Source organism: Sus scrofa, chromosome 7 (genome assembly GCF_000003025.6).
Source record: "Sus scrofa isolate TJ Tabasco breed Duroc chromosome 7, Sscrofa11.1, whole genome shotgun sequence".
In the NCBI taxonomy this organism is placed as follows: domain Eukaryota; kingdom Metazoa; phylum Chordata; class Mammalia; order Artiodactyla; family Suidae; genus Sus; species Sus scrofa.
Window position 1 is genome coordinate 30,654,766 of NC_010449.5, and position 16,286 is coordinate 30,671,051.

Below are 16,286 nucleotides of genomic sequence, written 5' to 3' on the forward strand. Positions count from 1 at the left end.
TGCCAAGTGCAGCCCTAAAAAGCAAAAAAAAGAAAGAGAGAATGAGAGAAAGAAAGAAAGAGAGACAGAGAGAAGCTGGGAGCCATGAGAAGAATAAAGAAGGATTCTTCCCTAAGAACTTTCAGAGGGAATGTGGCCCTGCCAATGCCCTGAATTCAGACGTCTAGCCTCCAGAACTGTAAGAGAAGACATCTGTTTTAAGCCACCCAGTTTGTAGTAATTTGTTACAGCAATCCTAGAAAACCATATCGTGTGTAAAACATAGCAATAAGAAGCACAGGCTGCTTACATTTGAATTCTATTTCTACCGTTTATTACCCACATAACTTTAGGTAAGTTACTTAACCTCACTGAGCCTCTATTCCTTTTCTGTAAAGTGAGGATAACAGTATGTATTTCCTAGAATTATTGTGAACATAAATTATAAACTCGATCACTTAAGGAGTTCTCTTAGCACAGTAGGCTAAGGATATGGCATTGTCACTTCAGCAGCTTGGGTCACTGCTGTGGCATGGGTTTGGTCCCTGACCCAGGAACTTCTATATGCTACAGGCACAGCCAAAATAAACAAATAGAGATTTTAAAAAATAATAATACACTTAATCATTTAAAACAATACCCGGAATACAGTAAATACTCCATTTTTGTAAAGCAAATACAAGTGTATACACATACACACACATATACTGACACAGTATTAGGATATAGATCAAAAGATTAAAATTGTTTATTTCTGAGTCTCGTATGTCTTATTTTTTCCTTTTTGCTTTTTAGTACTTTATTTGTGCAATAAGATTTATGTCATAATAAAACTATTTGTCATAACTGTTATTTTATTAAAATATTTTCAAAGCAGTAGTAGTTCCCAGTTACAGCCGTATGCAAAGCCTACCCCTCAGCTAATGATTTCCACTCCTCAAAGTGTGTTATCAAAGTTATCTTTTTTAATTAAAAAGCAAAATTTTCTTTAGAAAATAAATGCTGACCAAAAGGCATTTTAGAAGCACATCATGTTTGTCATTCAATCAATCATTAGTAGGTTGTTGCTCCAAATAGGCTATGAATTACTGACTTCAAGCACAATACTTCAAGTTCAAACTCCTGGAAACACTTTACAGGCCCGAGGCTCAAACATTTTAAGAAAACTGAACTTTCTTTTTTTTTTTTTTAAGAGCCAAGCCCTCAGCTCATGGAAGTTCCCAGGCTAAGGGGTCGAATCAGAGCTGTAGCCACTGGCCTACACCACAGCCACAGCAACACCAGATCTGAGCCGCGTCTGCAACCTACACCACAGCTCACAGCAATGACAGATCCCTAACCCACTGAGTGAGGCCAAGGATCAAACCTGCAACCTCATGGTTCCCAGCCAGATTCATTTCCGCTGAGCCATGACAGGAACTCCCAAAACTGTTCATTTTTATTTTATTTTATTTTATTTATTTATTTATTTTTTGTCTTTTTGCTATTTCTTGGGCCGCTCCCGCAGCATATGGAGGTTCCCAGGCTAGGGGTCCAATCGGAGCTGTAGCCACCGGCCTACACCAGAGCCACAGCAACACGGGATCCGAGCCACATCTGCAACCCACACCACAGCTCACGGCAACGCCGGATCACCAACCCACTGAGCAAGGGCAGGGACTGAACCCGCAACCTCATGGTTCCTAGTCAGATTCGTCAACCACTGCGCGCCACGACAGGAACTCTTGTTCATTTTTAAAAGTGAGTCTTTTAAAACCCAATACATAGTAAATTCAGTGAGGCAGAGTTCCATATTTGAAATAAGCTGCTACACACCCTAAGACATATGTTAACTTTGGCAAATCATTAGAAAATCACTTACAAAATCAAACCTTTCCAACAAGTGAAAAATGTATTAGTGTCATCTGTACAAGGTGATTTAATAAGGGTTAAACCTCTTCAGTGAGTTTCAGTCTCATGTTTTGGGTTCCTAAAAAGTTCAACTTATAAAATATGTTCTCTGACAATACCTCATAAGTAAATTCAGATAAGCTCACTACTAGTTTTAATAGTTATATGTAATTACGGGATGAGAGTTTGTTACTTAAACCAGTGAAAGAATGCTGCTGTATTTGAGGAGATCAAATTCACCACTGCATGGTGTTTTTTGGGGGGTTGTTACGTGTGTTTAGTTTTAATTGAAGTACAGTTGATTTATACTATATTAGTTTCACCGCTGCACTGTCAATCTTACAAACATACTGGCATCCCCACTGTGGTGCAGTAGGTTAATAATGATCTGGCTTGCCTCTGTGGAGGTGCTAGTTCAATCTCCAGCCCAGTACAGTGGGTTAAGAACTGAGGGTTACTGCAACTGTGGCATAGGTCACAGCTTCCCGCTCGGATTCAGTCCTTGGCCCAGAAACTTCCATATGCTGTGGGTGTGGCCAAAAAAGGAAAAACAAAAAACAAAACAAAAAACCCAACCATATCTATTTGATTAGCCTATCCAAGTACCTTGACAACTAATCCAGTTCCCACTGAAGCAAAGGAGGTACATGAGTTATGGTACCCACGACTCTGGATAGGAAAAACAATTATTCAAATAGCAATACTACTAAAATTTTTACATCCACTTAATTTTTATATATCTATATACACATATACACACATAAACAATTACCTACATATATGTGTGCATATGTACAAAACTCTGTAGACATAAAAATTTTCTAGGAGTTCCAGGAGTTCCTGTCGTGGCTCAGCAGTTAACGAATCCGACTAGGAACCATGAGGTTCGGGTTCGATCCCTGGCCTTGCTCAGTGGGTTGAGGATCCGGCGTTGCCATGAGCTGTGGTGTAAGTCGCAGACTCAGCTCGGATCCCGAGTTGCTGTGGCTCTGATGTAGGCTGGCGGCTACAGCTCCAATTCAACCCCTAGCCTGGGAACCTCCATATGCCGCAGGTGCAGCCCTAGGAAAAGACGAAAAAATAAATAAATAAAATAAAATAAATTTTTCTAAAAGGTACAGAAGAAATACTATCTAGAAAGGAGAGGAGATTTTTGCTTTTCACTTTCAGCCAAAGGTTGCAAATTAGCAGTCCAAGGACCACATCCCACCTACAGATGGGCTTTATTTGGCCCATGCAGTATTTTTAAAATATCTGAAATAGTTGCCGACATTTGAAAATCAGGAAATTTCCCATATAAATCTGAATTTCTGGCTTCTCTTTAAAAAAAAAAAAGGAAAAAAAATCTAAGAACATTGGGCCCCCATTCCAGCGTGGCAACATCTGACTTAAGGCAAGTTATCAGACATCCTCTTTAAAAGGCAAGTGCTTTCCAGCTGACACATACTTCAATTGTTCATGTCCCCTACCTGGTATCTTTAGGCATTTCCGTTTCAATGCCTGCTTAGACCCTTCTAAACTATCTGAACTCCTGTGTGCTTATGTTATTTTTTAAAGTTTTCCTCAACAAGACACACTGACAAAAATCCAGGAGAACTTTAGAGAGTTTATAAAATATTTTTCTCCATTCACATCTAAATAATTAAATAAATATCACTTAATTTTTGTGAATAAATACTCTCATAAACTGATATTTAGTACAAGCGGCCAATCTGCAGAGGGCTCAAATTACTTTCAGATATATTCCTTTTTTTTTTTTTTTTCTGACCTCACCTGAAGTATGCAGAAGTTATCGAACCCGAGCCACAGCAGTGACAACACCAGATCCTTAATCACTAGGCCACAAAAGAATTCCTAGATATAATATTCTTATTGGTACAAATTTTAATTTGCTTTCATGTCATGAATAGAACTATGTGCAACATTTAAATCTCAATTCTCAAATTAAACCTACAAACAAAAAAGACATGGGAGTTCCCATGGGGGTGCAGTGGTAATGAAGCCAACTAGTATCTACAAGGATGCAGGTTCAATCCCTGGCTTAGCTCAGTGGGTTAAGGATCTGGGCGTTGCCGTGAGTTGTAGTGTATGTCACAGACGCATTGCTGTGGCTGTGGCATAGGCCAGCAGCTACAGCTCTGATTCCATCCCTAGCCTGGGAACTTCCGTATGCCACAGGTGGGGGCCTAAAAAGACATAAAAAAAAAAAAAAGAAAAAAAAAAAAGCCTGAAAAGAAGCTTAGTTTATAGAACTTGTTTCTTCTAACAGCACTAGACTTAGACTTTTAAGACTTCCATAAAAATGAAATCTTTAGTCCCATTTACATTCATGCATTACCTCAACAAATACTAGGCACATACTATGTACAAAGCATTGTGTCAGATGCTTAGGAAGAAACAAAGACTACAACAGGACACCTTCCTCTCCAGAGTGTGTTACCATACATGATAAATGTTATTAAAAAGTTAAGAGTGGAGTTCAGAGAAGACAGTACTACAAAGAATTAGGGTCCCAATTAAAAAAAAAAAAACAAATTAAAAAAAATAGGATTTCATGAGGTATAAAGAGAGGAAAGGACAGCATTCTAAGTAGAGGAAAAAAATTAAAAATTGGGAAAGCAAAAGCATGTGTGGGAAATGAGCAGTCAGCCAGCTTGAATGGGGCAGATACTGGATCAATCTTTGGAGGAATTGTCAAGCTGAAGCTAAAGCTCTCTGCTCTTTATCTGGACCACAAGGCACAAAGGTTTCTGAGAAAAGAAGGGCCCTGATCAAAGCTGTGATTCAGAAAGCTTGACCTAGTGGTGGAATGTCCACAAAACAAACTAGAAGGAAAACAGCCTGATGAAAAAAACCAATTTGGAGACTATTCCTATGTTACTTACCCTGTTAAAGTGGTAACATAATCTATAAACTAAGGTGATGGCACAGGGAATGGAAAAAATACAGTTGGGAGGTGCACTGCAGAATGGAAATGATGGGCCTGGCAAATGACCTGGGGTATCCAGGAAAGAGAGGGCACTGTAAATAGCTCAGTTTGAGTCTTATGTCTGGAAGATCACTGGAGCTATTGACAGAACATGGAAAAGTCAGAAAGAAAAGCTGAAGGATTGGGAGTAGGAGAGTGGGGATTGACCTTTTGAACATACACTTAGTTTCAGATGCCAGAGAACATGCATAAGTTTGTTCTCCCATCAGAAAACCTTGCACATTTTCTGGCCCAATTTTTAGTAACAGCTGAAGAAAGTAAGGTATATATATTAATACCAGTAAAGGATATATTTAAGGCAGAGTCAATGTACTGTATCATATAATAGTAACAAAATTAAGCTCTATAGATTAAACACAGACTCCTACCTCAACCTTATGCAAAAATCATCCCAAAATGGATGAGTGACCTAAATATTAGAACTGAGGGAGCTCCCGCATGGCTCAGTGGGTTAAGGATCTGGCATTGTCAATGCAGTGGACTGGGTCACAGCACAACAAAAAGACAAACAATCCAGTTAAAAAACCAGCAAAGGACCTGAACAGTCATTTCTCCAAAGATACACAAATGGCCAAGAAACATATGAAAAGACATTCATTAGTAATTAGAAAAATACAAATCAATCTCACAGTAAGGCATGACTTCATACCCACTATAAGTTAAAAAAGGAAAATTCAAGTGTTGGAAAGCTTGTAGAAAAACTGGAACAAACCGTCATATATTGCTAAGGGAATACAAATGATTTAGCCACTGTGGAAGCAGGTTGATGGCTCCTCAAAAAGTTAAACATAGAATTACCAGCAAGTCAAATGCTAGGTATATAAAAAACAAATGAACTGAAAAACAGGTACTCAAACAAGTACCCTAAATACATGTTCATAACAGCACTATTTTCAATAGCTGAAAGGTGGAAATGGCTCAAAAGTCCACCTACAAACGAACAGACAAACTTGTATAATATACACTGGAATGTCACACAGTCATTAAAAGGAATGACGTACTGATACATGCTATACAACACAGATGAAGCTTGAAAGAAGCCGGTAACAAAAGAAAAAATATTTTGATTCCATTTATATGAAATACGCAGAACAGGTATAACCATAGAGAAAGAGTTCACACTGGTGGTTGCCAGGGTCTGGGGAGAGAAGGGTATGGGGAGCAACTTCTTGATGGGTGCAGGGTTTCCTCCTGGAGCAATGACAATGTTTTGGTAGAGGTAGTAGTTGTAAAACATTGTGAATACACTAAATGCAGGTTATGTCAGCTTCACAATTTTTAAAAAATCAGTAATATTTCAAAGCAAAAATAAAAATTAGTTCCATCTCTTGTCACTTTTGATCCCATTAACCACATTCCTGCCACATCAATCTTCCAGTCAGCTCTGCTCCACTAGCTCCTTCCTAATTTCACTCAGGAAATATCCTCGATCTACGTTACTCTACTTTTCCATCAATTCAGAACCCCAATCATTTCAAGCCTTCTAAAAAAGCAACCTGCCATACCAAGCGCACAATATTTGTCAATCACTACTTCTCTTTAAGTCCTTTTCTACCTGTTCTGAAATTTTACTAAGTTAATTCAGCATTAACATACTAATGTTTCTTCCCTATTATCCAAAAATTTTTTCTCTCATAGTTTCAGGTGGGTTCCTTTCCTATTAGAGGGCAAACTATGATAAGAGGCTGTCTTCTGCTCTTGCATTACACTATCTGCCAGAGGTCTACCCAAAATACACTTGTTTAAATACTGTGTGGTTGAGTTTTTGCTGTTAGGAGCTAGGCAAACTTAGTGGAGGGAGAGAAGACAAGAGGTGGGAAAGAAACACCTCCACCCACCCTAGCTATAATGGAGATTAGTTCTGACTTGATATAGGATCAGAAATGCAAGTACCACAGTGATAAAACAGTAAAAAGATTTCCTACAGGACAACAATGTGCTTTTCACTGTGTTCTTTTTAAAATTAAAGTGAATCTGGATGCTCTATTTGTAAAGTATTTTATATTATACCCAGAGTCCAAACCTGTGTGTCAGTCAAAAAATAAAAACAAACAAAAACACCAAAAAAGTGGGAAAGAAGACTGTCAAAGCAAGAACTACCAACCTTCTTAAACGCAACAGCGTGCACAACACTCTATCACTGTTATGCAACTCTTCCTACTCTCTTTCTAAAACTGCTGCTTGGCACACATTTTTAAAGGAAACCAGTATTAATATCTGTCACAAAGGGACTTTTCCTAGATCATACATATAAACAGAGTGGATCAGAAACTCATTTAGCACACAGGTGAATGAGAAATGGATTAAGATCAGGCAGGGGAGGCACTGTGAGATCAGACAAGAGGTACAACTGATTTTCACAACAGATCAATGGATTCTGAGTTCACTTCACTGAAGAGTGGTTATGCCTTCATTTCATCCAGAAGGGTACCTCTGACAATGCTGAGAAAATCAACAGGACATTATTTTACACAAATGCTTTTCCTGAGTTATTTTTCTAGAAAACATCTGTTCGTCCATGACGGGTGCGTGTAGTGTTCCAAAAAATACACTCTGCTTCCTGAATATACCTGGAGGCAACCTAGGATGTTGCAACACCAAAACTGCAAAGCACTAGCCTAATGAGTAGGAGGAAGAGGAATAGCCAAGACTGTCTAAACGCTGGTCAAAGATGATATACTTATAATGAGAAATAACTCCTACATTAACGTCCTCTAAAGATCTAGAAGTGTTAGTTACCTCTTGTCATAAATGCTAAAGAATAACTCACTTTGAAAATATAAGATACAAATGGCTTTGAGGGCCACAAATGTATATAAAATCTTATGTAACACTGAACTGTACACTTGAAATTGATTTTAAAATGGGAAATTTTATGTTATGTGTATTTCGCCACAATTAAGCCTTCCTCTCAATTCTGTTGGTTTCCCCGGCAAAAATTATAAATCTATCAGACCACATTAAAGGATGAGAAACCATTAAATGTAATATGTTTAACTTATATATGGTTGAAAATTTTTAATAACTTGTATTAACAGAAGCTTTCTGACTTAAGGAAACTGTTTACTAGATATTCTCTATCAAGCAAATGAAAAAAGCTTAAATTACAATAAGAAAGATTTAGTTTTGACATAATTCTAACTAAAAAGGTAACTAAACACTACTGAGAAGGTATCATGCACATCTCCCCTCAGGGATGCAAGAATAAGCTATCTTGGAAGGGTTATATGCAATTTTGCAGGAAAAACTGAAATTAACTAGATAATCTTAAATCAGCTTCCAGCTTTAGAATTCCAAGTTCTCTACTCACAGCTCAATAGTGTTTCTGCAAGACATTCCACCAATAGGTAAGTTATACCAATCTACAAGTCATTTCACTTTGGCTTCAGATATCGGGTTCTTTCAGCACACCATTTATTCACTTTATGTACTCAGCAACTGAAATTGACTACCTTTAATTAACAGGCAATTCCACCAATCTCCAGCAGCAGAGCTGCCAGCTCAGGTATAAACAGTACAAAAAAATGCTTACACTGAAACAATACTGGGTTCTAAATTAAACAAATAGAAATATTTACACAGTGCACATCCAACCTACCACTTAAAAAAAAAAAATCTATGTTTAGCAGGTAGGTAGGCAGAAACATTGAATTTAGTCAATTTCCAAAAGTTTCTTAAAAAGTTGTTTGTTACCAACAAAAGAAAATAAATTCTTACTTTTGAAAACAAAGGCATAGTCTTTCTGACTTGGGTTTCATTTTAGAAGATTCATGGGAGTTCCCGTCGTGGCACAGTGGTTAACGAATCCGACTAGGAACCATGAGGTTGCGGGTTCGGTCCCTGCCCTTGCTCAGTGGGTTAACGACCGGCGTTGCCGTGAGCTGTGGTGTCAGCCGTTGTGAGCTGTGGTGTAGGTCAGACGCGGCTCGGATCCCACGTTGCTGTGGCTCTGGTGTAGGCCAGTGGCTACAGCTCCGATTGGACCCCTACCTGGGAACCTCCATATGCCACAGGAGTGGCCCAAGAAATGGCAAAAAGACAAAAAAAAAAAAAAAAAAAAAAAAAGAAGAAGATTCATGGCCTTCATTTTAAAATAATCATTTTTACTTTACCACATTTTTTTAACAGTCACTAGATAAGAGAATGGTGGTTATTTATTACAATCCAAAAGCGGACTCTTTGTGAAGTCTCAGGAAGGTTAATCATCTCAAATTCAACAGGTTAACCACAGCAATTTGTGAATTATTTTGCCAGTCTGTATTGGGACTATCTCAACAGCTTAAAAAGCCAGACATTAAACGACATTTAAAAACAATACATTTCTAGGCTCTATTTATTTAGCACACATATATTCTGACCAAATGTGCATGCATTTTACTTTAACTCAATTTCATTAATTATGATGAATATTTGTTTAAAACAAAAATCTAATAAGATAAATTTAGCCAGATCAACATAGGAATCAAAATACAATCATGGGGAGTTCCCGTCGTGGCGCAGTGGTTAACAAATCCGACTAGGAACCATGAGGAACCATGAGGTTGCAGGTTAGGTCCCTGCCCTTGCTCAGTGGGTTAACGATCCGGCGTTGCCGTGAGCTGTAGTGTAGGTCGCAGATGTGGCTCGGATCCCGCGTTGCTGTGGCTCTGGCGTAGGCCGGTGGCTACAGCTCCGATTCAACCCCTGGCCTGGGAACCTCCATATGCCGCGGGAGCGGACCAAGAAATAGCAACAACAACAACAAAAGACAAAAAAGACAAAAAAAATTAAAAAAAAAAAATACAATCATGGATTACAGAGCTGTTTTCATTAGAAAGAAAAAAATATCAAGCCTTACTTCCTTCAATTCACAAATTTTTCATTTTATAATTAAAGAAAACTAAAAACATGACTTCCACAGTCCAAAAATAAGGTAATTTGGCTTAAAGCAGCTATCACTTAATTGCCTGGATCCCTAAGAAATTACTGACTTCTAACTGCTTTAAAACCAGAATACATTTTTCAATGGTTCACTGCTCTGCTCAGAAATATATTTCACCTTGTTTTCTACAGAGATAACATTTCATCAGAACACATGCTACTCCATGTCACTAAGCTTAATAATTTTTATATACAATTCAAATAAAATTTTTATAAGGCAACCATAATTTTTTTTCTTATCCACACTGGGCCTCACCTTTCACAACACTTAAAAACAATCTTAGATGTTAAACACACACACCTCAAGCATATAAAATTCATTACACTGGTTCTGTAGCCATAATAATTGTACTGATAAATACTGACTCTAAAAAACTAAAAACTTATTAAAGCAGGATTTAAATGGTACAACTCAAAAAGGCGGGGAGAAATACTGATCCTCCCCTACTAAACTGGCAGCAGCAATACGCCAAGTTTCCTATGCTAAACTAGTGTAAACAAGGAAGAAAAAAAACCAAGAGTGGGAAACAGGCAGGCACGGGTACATGCCTCCTCAACACATTGCTTTACTTCTAAATTTCACCAGCGTAATGTCTCTTTCCAGTGTTTTCAATAACCTCTGTCACTCTTTATTAAACACAGGCTCGTGTTCAGAAAACTACTGTAGGCTGTAGTACCTATCTGAGATCATTCCAGACATAAAAGATAAAAGAGGGGATCACAAATGCTTCTTTAATTATAAAGACTACCTCCTACATTCAAAGAGTTTTCTAAACATCTAGAAACTCAATCCTACTCTTACTATAACAATCAACTTTAAAGACAGAACAGGACCTATCAATGATGCTGCACAGAAAAAAATTCACACATCACCTTTGGAGCCATCACAGCCACAAGGCTCCCATTAGTAAGATGCGCATCATTTAGGACAGGGCTCGACCAGGAATGGGATAAAGACCAGGCTCACGGGACCTCCTTTTCTGACACTGCCTGAAGCAGTGGACAGGGAATAAAGGTGAAACTGGCTATATAAGTGATGCCAAGAGAAACAAGATTCCACATGCCAGGGACAGAATGCCCAACACAGAGAGCAAAGGGCACTTATCTCATGGCTTTCTGACCAAAGAAAGATGAGTTGTTTCACCTGAAATACTTTCAAAGGAAGTTAATATTCTCCACTTTATCACGCACTCTGAATGAATTCAACAACTCCTCCTCGGTACACAAAGGGAAGCCTTACTTGAAAAATAGCAAGTGCTACCATCCAAAGCCAGTAAACACTTCTTTAGTCTAAGTTATCATGGTCTTCTGTCCCAATTCAGTCTTCTACAAGAAGTCTCCAAGCCAAAAATACTTGGTTTCCAGCCTAAGTTCTCCATCTTCCCAAACATTTAAAAACCCAGCTGTCTTCCCCTTAAGACCCTCTGGACAAGCCCCTCTCCTTTCCCCGCATTCTGGAGCCCAGGGCTCCAATCCCCTCAGAAAGTTCCCTCCCCCAAGATAAACTCTCCTTCACTTTCCTAAGTTTTTTCCCAGACCCTGCTCCGGGTCTAGCGCTCCATTTCTCCACTAGTAGATCCCACTCTATCCTGGCACAACTCTTTGGAAAGTCTTTTTTTTTTTTTTTTTTAAGCCGTATTCACCTGTCCTGCCCCATGAAGTTCTTCCCTTTTCCCTATCTGTCCTCCAGTGGACACACACACACGATCTATTCTTATCAAATCCTAACTCCAAGTCTCACCCGTGCCCAGGTTCTTCCACAGCACCTAATTCTCTCCCGGAGTTTCCCCTCATCCCTGTCCTCCTCAGCCCCTAAGTCCACACCCCAAGCTTTTTTCCACTCCCTATCTTTAGGTTTTGTGTGCTTTTTACTCTTAGCCAACAGCACAGCCCTCTTCCTCCCAGATTTACCCCACGCCTCGATACTCAAGTCTCTGCCCCTCTTCCAACGTTCATCGGCTGCTAATGCTCCGAAGAACCTCAGGAAACCCCTCCCCACACACACACTCTCCCGTCTCCCTTCCGCCTCTCCTGCCCTCCATAGCCCCCAACTCTCCTCGTATGTCCCCCTCTAGCCCTGCTCAGTCCCCGAATTCTCGCAGGCCCATAGGACTCCCCACACGCCCTCCCCGCCCCCGGAAGAGGGTGCCCCTCAGTGCCCGCCCGGCCCGCCCTGCTGCCGAGCTCGGGTGTCCCTTCCCTTCCCCTCGGGGCCCCGAGGCCGCTGCTAGGACTCGCGCGGCGGGGCCGGCTCACCAGTTGGTCATGTCCAGGAAGAAGGCGCAGCCGGCCGGGTTGAGCTGGAAACCGAGCAACCGCTGGAACTCGGAGATGAGCACGTCCTTGTCGGTGGTGCCCAGCAGCTGAACTTCTGCATCAGCTCGGGGTCCAGGTCCACGTCCATGCCCTCCATGGCTGGGGCCGGACACTCACTTCCCCGCCTCCTCACAAGCGAACCGCCGCCGCGCCGCCGGGCCCGGGGACCAGGAGGGGGCCCGCTGCTAGCTGGCGCCGCGACCCCGCTCCTCTGAGGTAGGCCCCGGGCCTCTCACCGCCTCATAGGGGTAAACTCACTCAGCCACTCACTCGCTCGCGCGCTCCCCCCCCTCCCACCCCCCCCAGCGCCGCCGCCTCCGCCGCCGCCGCCTCTCGCTTCTCCACCACCTCCGCCTCCTCCCGCGTCGCGCCCACTGCGCAAGCGTCGCCGGCTTAGGCCCCGCCCCTTCCTTTCCAGAAGGCCTGCCCCTCAGTGGCGTCACAACCCCGTGACGTCCCCCGCGTGACCTCACCGCGGTGGAGCGAGGGGGCGGGCGGTGGGAAGGAGGAAAGGGTTGGCCAGGCGACGCGGGGAGGTGACTGAGGACCTGACATTTTTCTCGCCCCGCCTCAACCCTCAAGGGGAGGAGTTAAACCCAGCGGTTGGGGGAAAAGCTCAGGCATCTTCGTCTACAACTCCAGCATTTTGCGCGTGAGGAAATGAGAAACGGAGACCAGGGCAAGGTCAAGTACTGAAGTGCACAGAGAACCCATCCCTCCCAGCCGAAAGACTTGTTTGCCTAAGTTTCTAGAGCGGCTTTCCCAGAAGGAAGATGCCATAAGTCCTTGGTTCCTGGCCACCCCCGGGGATGATTGCTAGTTTACCCATGCTGTTTCTGTTATGTATGCAACGGTAGTCTCCAGAAAGAAAAGGAGGCCTGGATACAAACGTCAATCACAGGTCCAGGTGAACATTGTGCATAATCTTCTACCGGCTCCATCAGGGCCAACTCTCTCTTAAAAGTTAAGTCACAAGGAGTTCCAGCGGTAAGGAATCCAACTAGTATCCCATGAGGATGAGCGGTCCGTCCCTGGCCCTGCTCAGTGGATTAAGGATCTAGCGTTGCATGAGCTGTGGTGCAGGCCAGCAGCTGCATCTCTAATTCCACCCCTAGCCTGGGAACTTCCTATGCTGCATGTGTGATCCTGAAAAGCAAAAAAAAATTAAGTCACAAGAATTTGACATGCCTTGTTCAGTTGTAGAGAGCAAAGTGTCAGTGAACATATAGTACACCTGCCTGGTCAGGGCCCCTTGTTAAGCTCAAAAAATGAGAAAGGAAACACAGACTATCTTGTCTACCCCCTTTCATTCCTCTTTCAGCATGAGCTTTTAAACACCTGATTTGACCAGCAGTCTGCTACATCCAAAGAGGGAAGAGATAATTTTAAAATGGTCTCTTTGCTGTACAGTAGAAAATGGACAAAACACTGTAAACCAACTATAACGAAAAAATGAAAATAATAAAATAAATTTTAAAGAAAAAGGTCGCCTGCCTTCAAGTAGTTCTGTCTTACAGATATGGAAAAGAACATCCAGAAGGTTTCTATATCTTGTTCAAAAATGCAGAGCAGCAAAACTAGAACCCATTTCTCAGTCCTAATATAATGTGTTTAACATAATTTCAACAAGCAGACAACTAGAATAAGTGACCAGTAGTATCCTGGGTGCTTTGAGATTTGGGAAAAGGAAAACATTCTACCTCCTTCTTTCCCACTACCAGATGAAACTAAAACTATGGCTTTAAAAGCCTAGGTTCTGGGGTCACACCCATTTGTGAATCAAATTCTCCTTCTGCTAGTTATTGGTAATCACAGTGCTTGCCCAGATAGGATTGTTGTGAGGATTAAATGAGGTAACAGTATATAAGCTCAGTACTCTGCCTGCTCCGTAAGAGCCATTCAAGAAATGGTAACTAGTGTTGTGGCCATAAGCCTGACGAGATGACTGTGGGGTTACTGATACAAGCAGGCAGGGATTACATCTCCTGGTCCCTCTTCTACCTTACTTCCCTTACTGGGCCTTTATTAAAATATGAAATAGGGAGTTCCCATTGTGGCACAGCGGAAATGAATCCAAGTAGGAACCATGAGGTTGTGGGTTCGTTCCCTGGCCCTACTCAGTGGGTTAAGGATCCAGTGTTGCCGTGAGCTATGGTATAGGTCGAGGATGTGGCTCAGATCCCACGTTGCTGTGGCGTAGGCCAGCAGCTGTAGCTCCAATTAGACCCCTAGCCTGGGAACCTCTGTATGACACAGGTGTAGCCCTAAAAAGCAAAAAAGAAAAAGAAAAGAAATATCTGCCTTCTTTCTTAATAAGGAACTACCCCTTCTCTATTTATTTTTTCCTCCAATGGAATATTTTATGGGAGACACCTTTAACAGCGTACAGTAATAATACTTAAAAACTCATACTCAACAGTAGTTATAAACATTTTATAAGAAACTGTTCTTGGGCCTCTAATATCTATATCATTGCCAGAGCCTAATTTTTGGTTGGCCATAATGTTGGCCTATTTCACTAATACTACAGAAAATTTAGTCTCCCTCAGAGGTGAGCACATATGGTCCCAATCTTATGGATGATGTAATGAGAATACAGAAAGATTATAAAAATCCCTGTATTAGAGCTGAAAGGACATGAGACTGTCTAATCTAATCCCACCCCCATTTTACAGATAAAGGAACCAAGAGACAGACTTGATTAACCCCAAATCACACAGCTAGTAAGGGGTCTCCAAACTCCCAGTCTAGGACTCCACCTGCTATATCCTGCTACAATTCTTTTTATACTTTGAGTTCAATTTGGCCTTGTATACAAAGTAAATCAAAATATAGACCCAAGAGCTGATTTGATGTTAGACTATACACTTTCTAGGAAGTGTTTTAACTTGCAGCATTCGTGGATTAAAGCTATGTTGACCAAGGATCTAAAAGAAGAAAATGTTATTGGAACCTGACTACTCTATTACAATGCTGACTCCAAGGAAACTAAAAACTCTTGGCCAACCCCATGCAGTGCTAGGGTCTTAGCTCACACATGAACAACGCACATAATGCAAAAGGATTCTTGCAGGAGTTCCCTGGTGGCCTAGCAGTTAAGAACCCAGCATTGTATTGTGACTGCTGTGTCTCAGGTCACTGCTGTGGTGCGGGTTCGATCCCTGGCCTGGGAACTTCCCCATGCCACGGCCAAAAAAAAAAAAAATCCTTGCAGATGAGAAACCCAAATAGCTCAGAACCTCTGTTCATAATAGGAGTTATCTCAGAGAAGTGTAACTACTCCTCAAGTGAATTCTGAAACTCTGTGGGGATATTTTTGGCTCTCATGAGCTTGAGGGTGGTACCCTGGCCATTGATTCCCTGAGGACCAGGGATGTTAATCATCTACAATTCTTGGGACAGTCATACACAATAATAAACTGTCCCATCCCTAATCATTGTATACACTGACCAAGGCACCCTAGATATAAAGCAAGAACCAGGTCCCTCCACCCCCCCATGGAATGATTCTTTTGTGGGAGTGGAATAGGAAACAGAGGAAAGCAGGTATTCCCAGAAATGTGAAATTTGCAGCAATGTGAATTTCCGCTTGCATCTGAGGGGTTAGATAACACCACCTATGGTTTTGCCCTGATGGCCCTGCAGCTTTGGTGTTTGCCAATCCCACCAGCCTCTCACAGAGGCCTCTTAACATTAACCTACCGGCCATTGCTCGGTGTAACAGACTCTCCTTTGTGTTATGTGGATATTGCCATCCTGGGCAACAACAAGGGAGCTCACTTGTGGGTCTTGATGTGGTGGATGCTCGCCCAGAAAGTTCTGTGTATGTGTGCAACCATCTCCCATGAACACCTGTGGGAAGTCATGCCTGATCTCTACTTCTACAGAGCGCCTGAAGAGATTGAAAAGGAAGAGCAGGAGTTCCCATTGTGGCTCAGAGGTGTAAGAACCTGATATAGAGTCCACGAGGATTTGGGTTTGATCCCTGGCCTTGCTCAGTGGGTTAAGGATCCAGAGTTGCCACAAGCTATGGTGTAGGTAGCAGATGAGGCTCAGATCTGGCATTGCTGTGGCTGTGGTGGAGGCTGGTGGCTGCAGCTCCAATTCGCCCCCTAGCCTGGGAACTTCCATGTGCCACAGATGTGGCCTTAAAAAGAAAAGAAAAAAGAAAAAAGGAAGGAAGGAGAGAAGG

The 16,286-nt window shown here is 41.8% G+C and overlaps 1 protein-coding gene across 1 annotated transcript in view; it reads right to left on the reverse strand.

The window, feature by feature from the left end:
* The window catches only part of C7H6orf106 (chromosome 7 open reading frame, human C6orf106), a 105,372-nt gene extending 93,022 nt beyond the window's left edge, over positions 1-12,350 (reverse strand). The window contains 2 exon segments of the mRNA NM_001243026.1: positions 12,035-12,137; positions 12,140-12,350. Of these exon segments, the coding sequence (NP_001229955.1) occupies positions 12,035-12,137; positions 12,140-12,191 (155 nt within the window). The 5' untranslated portion in view covers positions 12,192-12,350.